Raw genomic sequence first — 11871 nt, forward strand, 5'->3', positions numbered from 1 at the left:
TTCAGCATAAACACAGTTAATTAAACATAAATAATACATAAATAACACGTAGTAAACATCTCATTTATAAATAAAAACATTCATCAATTGGTCATAGTGACCTGTGCAAATGAAATCATGTCGTCCACAAATATGATGATGTCACATAGTTCCTCCTGACATGAGCTGTGGACAAGCCCACAGTGGATTGGAAGCCCATGCCTCCGTTCCAAATGGCATCCTGCTCCTATATAGTGCACTACCACCCTATAGACTCTAGTCAAGGGTAGGGCACTATATATGGAATGACGGCTGAACTGTGTGACTAAGCTCATTCATTCTCTCACTCAGTGAGTACAGTACCTCAGAGGCTGGCTGGCCGGCCAACAGCCAATCATATCGTAGGAAACAATGTTCAGAGTTAAACTCAGCCAAACGATGTTGCCACGAGCAACACGGGCGTGTATTGAGCTGAGGGAGATGCACGTCTTCAGTCTCACACAGTATCTGTGTGCGGGTTGGCTTCACGCTGCGGTCACAATGTGGTTGCCACGGGAACAGCGGAGAACCCACCAGGCTGAAAACATTCTGCACCTATGACGTATCGCTGAGTTTCTCCCTTTACGGAAATAAGAGTCCATTTTGTTGTTGTTCCAGAACAGAACACAACCCTGAAGACTCTGAGGTCACTGTGGTTGCCAAGCAACGGTAATAAGGCTTATCAAATCAATGATATCATGTATCCATGTATATACACGGTATATCATGTGTATGGCACATGTCTGCCCCCCCCACTTCACAATTCTCCCTCAAACACACCAGCACCAACGTAGTGGCATCTACACATGACAATAAACAACACATTGTAACCCTGAGTACAAATATATAAATACACATGTTTATACATTAAATATATATACATTCAATAAATATCCATATAAATAGACCTGAATTGTTTAGTTTAAATTGTTTTCATGGAGATGCCCTGAGCGACAGAGGTCAAAGTCCACAAACAGTGCATGGTGGGACGACTCTCTCTGTCTGCAAGTTCTCCTAGATGGGGTGCATCTCAGTACCCTTGGCTCGCTTCCTTTTCTCGTCTCCTTCCCTTCGTCTGTGGCGGAGCCCTAACTTCCATCCCAGGGGTGCGTTCAGTAGGACGCAACGTTTCGGGAATGTTCAGATAGTAGCAATGTAGAACTTTATGCCTCCGCGACATCTTAACGGAGGAATAACGTCGGCTCTGTTCACGGCATCTCTATCTGCAAAGTTTCACAAAGGTGAACGTACTGAACGTGGCCCATATTAAGCCACTAAGAAAACTCCCATTCCGGATCCGTTCCCGTCCAGTTTCCAGAACGTGTCCTGCGCTTTCGGCACCACCATACGGCCCATTAACCGGCTCTTTGAGTCCAGTCGTGTCACCTTCCAGCACTTCCTGGTTACCGTTGTCACAGGGTTTGACTCTGACCACTCTGGGAGCTCCACCTGGCAGGTGAGCTTTTCGTCACCGTGACTTGCAAGCTGGACGACGAGGATGCCCCGCCCACATTTGGCGGTACAGGTGAGCTGAAGGTCCAGGTACAGGAAGTAGAAGCCATCCTGCTTGGTTTGTAATGTATGTTGCTGAAGGTTGTATTTGTACAGATCTCCAACAGAGGACTCCAGTCCATGTTCGACCTGGGACCAGGACATTGTCCTGTTCTCCATCGTGGCTGAAGGGGGAGACAGGAACACACACCGGTAAGGATACTAATCAAGGACTATATTAACATCCCATTTGGTAAGGATACTAATCAAGGACTATATTAACATCCCATTTGGTTGGGATACTAATCAAGGACTATATTAACATCCCATTTGGTTAGGATACTAATCAAGGACTATATTAACATCCCATTTGGTAAGGATACTAATCAAGGACTATATTAACATCCCATTTGGTTAGGATACTAATCAAGGACTATATTAACATCCCATTTGGTTAGGATACTAATCAAGGACTATATTAACATCCCATTTGGTTAGGATACTAATCAAGGACTATATTAACATCCCATTTGGTAAGGATACTAATCAAGGACTATATTAACATCCCATTTGGTTAGGATACTAATCAAGGACTATATTAACATCCCATTTGGTTAGGATACTAATCAAGGACTATATTAACATCCCATTTGGTTAGGATACTAATCAAGGACTATATTAACATCCCATTTGGTAATTTAGCAGTTGCTCTTATCCAGAGAGACACCATATCCCCAATGCATATCAGAGTTGTCGGGCTGATCTAGGATCAGTCTAGACATCTAGTTAATAATAAATAAGTTCACATGGACAGGCTGGACCTGATCAATGTAGGCCGTCATTGTAAACAATCATTTGTTCTTAACTGACTTGCCTACTTAAATAAAGGTTAAATAAAAATCTAATAAAAATCAACGCTCCTAAAACTGACAACTAATACAAATAGAAGAGAAGTCTAACATCATTCATTGTATAACTACTTTATCTACATGACGTTTGGTTTAAAATGACAGTTGAAAGGCGATTGAACTTACCGGAGGTGAGTTGCACGTAGGCCAAGTTCTGCATCTGAGGACGGGGAAGAAGAGTAGGGAGGACAGTTAGAGAGGTAACACACCCGGTGTCTGTATGTAGTGCACTACTCTGGCAACCTATTCCCTATGTAGTGCCCTACTCTGGCAACCTATTCCCTATGTAGTGCACTACTCTGGCAACCTATTCCCTATGTAGTGCACTACTCTGGCAACCTATTCCATATGTAGTGCACTACTCTGGCAACCTATTCCTATGTAGTGCACTACTCTGGCAACCTATTCCCTATGTAGTGCACTACTCTGGCAACCTATTCCTATGTAGTGCACTACTCTGGCAACCTATTCCCTATGTAGTGCACTACTCTGGCAAACTATTCCCTATGTAGTGCACTACTCTGGCAACCTATTCCCTAGGTATGTAGTGCACTACTTTAAATCCCCATTCCTATGTAGTGCACTACTCTGGCAACCTATTCCCTATGTAGTGCACTACTTTAAATCCCTATTCCCTATGTAGTGCACTACTTTAAATCCCTATTCCCTATGTAGTGCACTACTTTAAATCCCTATTCCCTATGTAGTGCACTACTTTGATTCCCTATTTCTTATTTAGAAAGTGCACAACTCTGGCACTCAAGTGCACTACTTTAGCACCCTATTGCTTATGTATGTGTTGCACTACTTTGGCTCCCTATTCCCTACGAAGTGCACCATTTGTTTTACCATTGTAGCTTACACACTAGTATTGTTGTGTGGACTTAAAGCCTTAAAAGGGTCATCCAGAGTTGAAACAACAACAAAGTGGCCTTTACTTGGTGAAGGACTGAGAGACGAGAGAAATGGAACCACTGAAATGAATGGGCAGAGCTACGAAGGCAAGGACTTAACCATCCATAACATCTGAATGATACTCTGTAAAACAAGCTTATATTTTGAGTTCTGATGGGGAACTAGAAGTTGAAAAAAAAATCTAATTTAAGTTACACTCTTTGAGAGTCAATGGATAGTTCTATGTGTCATTGGTTTAAAAGTCCCAAAATGGATGTACCAATCGCAGATGACCTCTTTAAACTGTATTATTGATCAGATGCTCAGCTTCAGAATTAGATATCAATAGGTTCCACTTAAAACGCATTATAATAAACTGTCCACAGTCTGCACCTCTGAAGGGAAAACTCAGTGATATATAGACCTACTTATAGAATCAAAATAAACCGTTTTCATCCAAAAACACATCCCTGTATTTTTTGTTCAGTCAGACAATAAACTTCATCATTCGTTATTAACAGCTACTGTACTAGTAGCTATTAGCTAATGTACTCACCTTGTACGCGGGCGTGGAACGGGGCACGCCATGGTGCGTCTCCGATGTACCTTGCATATCCACAATATAAGGTTTAACCCCGATCTCTGACCGTAGCTCCACAAGAGCCAAAGTTCCCATGACAACAACTGTCGCCACCGTCAGGAAGAGCAAAACGACAGAACCGACCAAGAAAACGTCCAGGCACCGTCCACGGGGGCGTGCGCTCTTCTGAGATTCCACATCCATCTCGGGTTCCCGGTGATCACACAGAGTTCCAGAAGAAAACTGGAGTGTGTCGATCCCAGAAGCTCTACAGAATTATCCGTTTTACGAGTCGGTCAGAAGAACCAGGTCAGAATAACTATCCACTGCAAGAAAACAAGAGGACCCCAAAAAATGTAAAATCCTTCTTCGGACGTTGGCTAACCACGTTATGACTTCGGTTTACCGGTAAATTCTTGAATATCCAAATCGAACTGGATTGGGCTGCATAGAGGGCATTAAGTTCCTGCTCTGAGTTTGAAATGAAGCAGCATAACCCAGGTCTTTTTATACCACTCAGGGTGGTTTGAGATGCGAGACCAGAGAGAGGAAAATACGCGGAAGTCATGGGTTCGGGTTTCCCTCGCCCCCTCACTCTCTCTCTCGTCGCCTCCCTCCCCTCTCCGTTGCTGACACGTTGTGAAGTGAAGCGTGAACAGAGCAGGAGCTGCCTGAGACTTTCCGCTGCTACTTTCGCTTTGCGCAAGCGGAGCAGGACGGTGGGAAACAAGAGAGAGATGGAGAGAGAGAGAGAGGGAGAGAGAGAAAGGGTAAAGAAATGAGAGAGGGAGAGAGAGGGGGAGATAAACGACAGAGAGAGATGTAAAGAGGGGGAGAGAGGGGGGAAAGAAACAGGCTAGAGAGAGAAAGAAAGAGCGAAAGAGACTCGCTTGGCGCAAGCGGAGCAGTACGGTGGGGAACAAGAGAGAGAGAGATGGATAGAGGGGGCGGGAGCGGAGAGAGAAAAAGAGAAAGGCGGAGAAATGACAGAGTGAGAGAGATGGGGAGAGGGGGGAAGAAACAAGATGGAGAGAGAGGGGGGGAAAGCAACAAGCTAGAGGGAGAAAGAAAGAGTGAAAAAGAGCGAGAGAGAGAGAGAAAGCGATAGCGGCACTAACACTAACCTAGTGTGGGACTGCTTTTCCCCAGGATGTTGGTATTCCGTCGTTACAAACCGTTTTGTAACGATCTGTTGGTTCTATAGCAACCATCCAGCAGCCTGTTAACCGTTTCCCTGCTCTTTGTGGTCCAGGCCGGGTATCTTGTGACAATTGTTGATGTAAGAAAGGGCTTTGATTGGTTGGTTGATACAATAAATATTATTTGTCTTTGGCAAAGAAATAGTGAAATAATAGTGTGATAAACTATTGACTACATCTGATTCATATTTAAACAGTTATTGTTATTATTATGTTTTAGAGAGCATTTTGCTGGGTATATGTACTGGCATATTACTAATTCAGGACCACACACACACACACACACACACACACACACACACACACACACACACACACACACACACACACACACACACACACACACACACACACACACACACACACACACACACACACACACACACACACACACACACACACACACACACACACACACACACACACACACACACACACACACACACACACACACACACACACACACACACACACACACACACACACACACACACACACATACATACATACATACATACATACATACATACATACATACACATACATACATACATACATACATACATACATACATACATACATACATACATACATACATACATACATACATACACACATACACACACACACACACACACACACACACACACACACACACACACATACATACATACACACACACACACACACACACACACAAACAAACACACACGCATACATATACACACACACACACCCTGCCCCTGGACCAGCGCTGTCCATGCCTCCTAAATGGCACCCTATTCCCTATATTTTGAGCCCTATGGGTCCTGGTCATAAGAAGTGCACTTATATAGGAAACAGGGTGCCAATTGGACCACGTCCCATTACTGGATCTTTAGGAAACCCCGAGCACTTATACTTTCGATTCTTGGTCTGGGTGGAAGAAGGGGAGGAGAAAGGAGAGAAGGGAGAAAGAGAACCAGGCAGAGCTGAGAGGATTCACCTCAAGGAATTTCCCCCTTGGTATCGACTAGAAAGAGAGAGAGGTGGAGAGAGAGGAAGGAGAAAAAGTGAGGGGGTGGATGAAAGAGAGAGAGAGAGACAAAGTGAGAGAAAGAAAGAGAGAGTGAGAGATAGAGGGGGCATTGGTGACAGAACATAAATGTGTGTGCAGACCTGACAGTGTGTGTGTGTGTGTGTGTGTGTGTGTGTGTGTGTGTGTGTGTGTGTGTGTGTGTGTGTGTGTGTGTGTGTGTGTGTGTGTGTGTGTGTGTGTGTGTGTGTGTGTGTGTGTGTGTGTGTGTGTGTGTGTGTGTGTGTGTGTGTGTTTATATTGACAGCAGAAAGTCCACAAACTGTAGACTATGTTAACTTCCCTCATGAAAGTGAACACTTCCCTGTTTGTTCCAGGAGAGTCAATGTATTTTCATCAGCTCTCATTTACTGACGACCTCATGAGCAGGACGACACCAGGCGAGAATGAGAGCGGGAAAGGAAGGACCGAGGGAGGGGTGATGATGATCTGAGACAAACAGGAGACAGGGAGGGGTGATAGATGATGTGAGACAAACAGGAGACAGGGAGGGGTGATAGATGATGTGAGACAGGGAGGGGTGATGATGATGTGAGACAGGGAGGGGTGATGATGATGTGAGACAGGGAGGGGTGATGATGATGTGAGACAAACAGGAGACAGGGAGGGGTGATGATGATGTGAGACAGGGAGGGGTGATGATGATGTGAGACAAACAGGAGACAGGGAGGGGTGATGATGATGTGAGACAGGGAGGGGTGATGATGATGTGAGACAGGGAGGGGTGATGATGATGTGAGACAGGGAGGGGTGATGATGATGGGAGGGAGGGGTGATGATGATGTGAGACAAACAGGAGACAGGGAGGGGTGATGATGATGTGAGACAGGGAGGGGTGATGATGATGTGAGACAGGGAGGGGTGATGATGATGAGACAAACAGGAGACAGGGAGGGGTGATGATGATGTGAGACAGGGAGGGGTGATGATGATATGAGACAAACAGGAGACAGGGAGGGGTGATGATGATGTGAGACAGGGAGGGTGATATGATGATATGAGACAAACAGGAGACAGGGAGGGGTGATGATGATGTGAGACAGGGAGGGGTGATAGATGATGTGAGACAAACAGGAGACAGGGAGGGGTGATGATGATGTGAGACAGGGAGGGGTGATGATGATGTGAGACAAACAGGAGACAGGGAGGGTGATGATGATGTGAGACAAACAGGAGACAGGGAGGGGTGATGATGATGTGAGACAGGGAGGGTGATAGATGATGTGAGACAAACAGATGGAGACAGGGAGGGGTGATAGATGATGTGAGACAGGGAGGGTGATAGATGATGTGAGACAGGGAGGGGTGATAGATGATGTGAGACAGGGAGGGGTGATAGATGATGTGAGACAGGGAGGGGTGATAGATGATGTGAGACAGGGAGGGGTGATGATGATGTGAGACAAACAGGAGACAGGGAGGGGTGATAGATGATGTGAGACAAACAGGAGACAGGGAGGGGTGATGATGATGTGAGACAGGGAGGGGTGATGATGATGTGAGACAGGGAGGGGTGATGATGATGTGAGACAAACAGGAGACAGGGAGGGGTGATGATGATGTGAGACAGGGAGGGGTGATGATGATGTGAGACAAACAGGAGACAGGGAGGGGTGATGATGATGTGAGACAGGGAGGGGTGATGATGATGTGAGACAGGGAGGGGTGATGATGATGTGAGACAGGGAGGGGTGATAGATGATGTGAGACAAACAGGAGACAGGGAGGGGTGATGATGATGTGAGACAGGGAGGGGTGATGATGATGTGAGACAGGGAGGGGTGATGATGATGTGAGACAGGGAGGGGTGATGATGATGTGAGACAGGGAGGGGTGATAGATGATGTGAGACAAACAGGAGACAGGGAGGGGTGATAGATGATGTGAGACAGGGAGGGGTGATAGATGATGTGAGACAGGGAGGGGTGATGATGATGTGAGACAGGGAGGGGTGATAGATGATGTGAGACAAACAGGAGACAGGGAGGGGTGATGATGATGTGAGACAGGGAGGGGTGATAGATGATGTGAGACAAACAGGAGACAGGGAGGGGTGATGATGATGTGAGACAGGGAGGGGTGATAGATGATGTGAGACAAACAGGAGACAGGGAGGGGTGATATATCCACCACTCTACTGTCCTGTCCTGTCATCCACCACTCTACTGTCCTTTCCTGTCATCCACCACTCTACTGTCCTTCCATCCACCACTCCACTGTCCTGTCATCCACCACTCTACTGTCCTGTCATCCACCACTCTACTGTCCTGTCATCCACCACTCTACTGTCCTGTCCTCCACCACTCTACTGTCCTGTCATCCACCACTCTACTGTCCTTTCCTGTCCTCCACCACTCTACTGTCCTGTCATCCACCACTCTACTGTCCTGTCATCCACCACTCTACTGTCCTGTCATCCACCACTCTACTGTCCTGTCCTGTCATCCACCACTCTACTGTCCTGTCATCCACCACTCTACTGTCCTGTCCTGTCATCCACCACTGTACTGTCCTGTCATCCACCACTCTACTGTCCTGTCCTGTCATCCACCACTCCACTGTCCTGTCCTGTCATCCACCACTCTACTGTCCTTTCCTGTCATCCACCACTATACTGTCCTTTCCTGTCATACACCACTCTACTGTCCTGTCCTGTCATCCACCACTCTACTGTCCTGTCCTGTCATCCACCACTCTACTGTCCTGTCCTGTCAATCCACCACTCTACTGTCCTGTCCTGTCATCCACCACTCCACTGTCCCGTCCTGTCATCCACCACTCCACTGTCCTGTCATCCACCACTCTACTGTCCTGTCCTGTCATCCACCACTCTACTGTCCTGTCCTGTCCTCCACCACTCTACTGTCCTGTCCTGTCATCCACCACTCTACTGTCCTGTCCTGTCATCCACCACTCTACTGTCCTGTCCTGTCATCCACCACTCTACTGTCCTGTCCTGTCATCCACCACTCTACTGTCCTGTCCTGTCATCCACCACTCTACTGTCCATCCACCACTCCACTGTCCTGTCCTGTCATCCACCACTCTACTGTCCTGTCCTGTCATCCACCACTCTACTGTCCTGTCCTGTCATCCACCACTCTACTGTCCTGTCATCCACCACTCCTGTCCTGTCATCCACCACTCCACTGTCCTGTCCTGTCATCCACCACTCTACTGTCCTGTCCTGTCATCCACCACTCCACTGTCCTGTCCTGTCATCCACCACTCCACTGTCCTGTCCTCCACCACTCTACTGTCCTGTCCTCCACCACTCTACTGTCCTGTCCTGTCTCCACCACTCTACTGTCCTGTCCTCCACCACTCTACTGTCCTGTCATCCACCACTCTACTGTCCTGTCCTGTCATCCACCACTCTACTGTCCTGTCCTGTCATCCACCACTCCACTGTCCTGTCCTGTCATCCACCACTCCACTGTCCTGTCCTCCACCACTCTACTGTCCTGTGCTGTCTACTCATCTGGAACCATGTAGCCTCTACTGGGTCTCTCCCATTGGGATGTGATGATTTTCAGGAGTAATGGATGAGCACGTGGCGTGTCTTCCGCTTTGGGATGTTAACAAGGCAACACTCCATCTTAACCCCGCCTCCACATTTACTGGATTGGTTGGACATCACAGAAGAGAACCTCCTCCAACAGTGTTTTTTTCTTCTGGTGAAGACCAATATGCGGAGGATCTCGTTCCAGGCTTTTCTGTTCTGCCTGCTACATTGTATTAGGACACCTGTAACCTTAATGGTCTGAAAGGTCTCGTCAGGACCCCTGGCTCACCTCAACAGCTGTAGTTCAGGTCATGGGCACTTGCCCAGGGAACGCCGACTTGGATAGCACTTGCCCAGGGAACGCTGACTTGGATAGCACTTGCTCAGGGAACGCTGACTTGGATAGCACTTGCTCAGGGAACGCTGACTTGGATAGCACTTGCCCAGGGAACGCTGACTTGGATAGCACTTGCCCAGGAAACGCTGACTTGGATAGCACTTGTATCACCGCCTGGTACGGAGATGGAGCTGTCCGCAACCGCAGGGCTCTCCAGAGGGGGGTGCGGTCAGCCCAATGCATCACCGGAGGCACACGACCTGTCCTCCAGGACACCTACTGCACCCGATATCACAGGAAGGCCAAGGAGATCATCAAGAACCTCAGCCACCACGGCCTGTTGTCCTCGCTATCATCTAGAAGGCGGAGACACTACAGGACACACACATCTCCAGCCCATCAGACTGTTAAACAGTCACCACCAGCCGGCTACTAGCCAGTACTCTACCCTGCACCTTAGAGACTGCTGCCCTCTGTACATAGACATGGAACACTGGGCACTTTAATAGTGTTTACATCTTGTTTTACCCACTTCATATATAAATACTGTGTTCTAGTCAAGGCTCATCCTGTATAACTACCTCTGTACATAGACATGGAACACTGGGCACTTTAATAGTGTTTACATCTTGTTTTACCCACTTCATATATAAATACTGTGTTCTAGTCCAGGCTCATCCTGTATAACTACCTCTGTACACACCTTTTCTATTCATATACTGTCTACAGTATTTATATTCCGGTCTCTGACATTGCTCGTTCTGATATTTCTTCATTTAGCAAGAAACACAAGCATTTGGCAGCACCTGTGATAACATGTGGAAACACAAGCATTTGGCAGCACCTGTGATAACATGTGGAAACACAAGCATTTGGCAGCACCTGTGATAACATGTGGAAACACAAGCATTTGGCAGCACCTGTGATAACATGTGGAAACACAAGCATTTGGCAGCACCTGTGATAACATGTGGAAACACAAGCATTTGGCAGCACCTGTGATAACATGTGGAAACACAAGCATTTGGCAGCACCTGTGATAACATGTGGAAACACAAGCATTTGGCAGCACCTGTGATAACATGTGGAAACACAAGCATTTGGCAGCACCTGTGATAACATGTGGAAACACAAGCATTTGGCAGCACCTGTGATAACATGTGGAAACACAAGCATTTGGCAGCACCTGTGATAACATGTGGAAACACAAGCATTTGGCAGCACCTGTGATAACATGTGGAAACACAAGCATTTGGCAGCACCTGTGATAACATGTGGAAACACAAGCATTTGGCAGCACCTGTGATTTAGCACATGTGATAAACACAAGCATTTGGCAGCACCTCAGGACACACTTTGATTTGAACATGTATCAGGAAACACAAGCATTTGGAGCTGAGATAACATGATGGAGAAACACACCTGGAGTGATAACAGTGGAAATGGACAAGCATTTGAGCAGACAGAGGAATGGATGGAAACACAAGATTTGAGAGAGACAGAGGAATGGTTGGAGACCTGTGAGACAGAGGAATGGATGGAGAGAGAGAGACAGAGGAATGGATGGAGAGAGAGAGACAGAGGAATGGATGAGAGAGAGAGACAGAGGAATGGATGGAGAGAGAGAGACAGAGGAATGGATGGAGAGAGATAGACAGAGGAATGGATGGAGAGAGAGAGACAGAGGAATGGATGGAGAGAGAGAGACAGAGGAATGGATGGAGATTTGGCAGAGACAGACAGAGGAATGGATGGAGAGAGAGAGACAGAGGAATGGATGGAGAGAGAGAGACAGAGGAATGGATGGAGAGAGAGAGACAGAGGAATGGATGGAGAGAGAGAGACAGAGGAATGGATGGAGAGA

At 47.0% G+C, this 11871-nt stretch overlaps 1 protein-coding gene across 1 annotated transcript; it reads right to left on the reverse strand.

Annotated features, from left to right (window-relative positions):
• Positions 1–799: 799 nt before the first annotated feature.
• LOC124018655 lies at positions 800–4849 on the reverse strand. The gene is made up of 3 exons (XM_046333992.1): positions 3868–4849; positions 2544–2577; positions 800–1694 (listed from the first exon to the last, which is right to left on the reverse strand). The coding sequence occupies exons 1-3, from the start codon at positions 4093–4095 to the stop codon at positions 1285–1287; spliced, it is 672 nt and encodes a 223-aa protein (XP_046189948.1). The 5' UTR covers positions 4096–4849; the 3' UTR covers positions 800–1284.
• Between the last annotated feature and the right edge of the window lie 7022 nt (positions 4850–11871).

Source organism: Oncorhynchus gorbuscha, unplaced genomic scaffold (genome assembly GCF_021184085.1).
Source record: "Oncorhynchus gorbuscha isolate QuinsamMale2020 ecotype Even-year unplaced genomic scaffold, OgorEven_v1.0 Un_scaffold_554, whole genome shotgun sequence".
Lineage (NCBI taxonomy): Eukaryota > Metazoa > Chordata > Actinopteri > Salmoniformes > Salmonidae > Oncorhynchus > Oncorhynchus gorbuscha.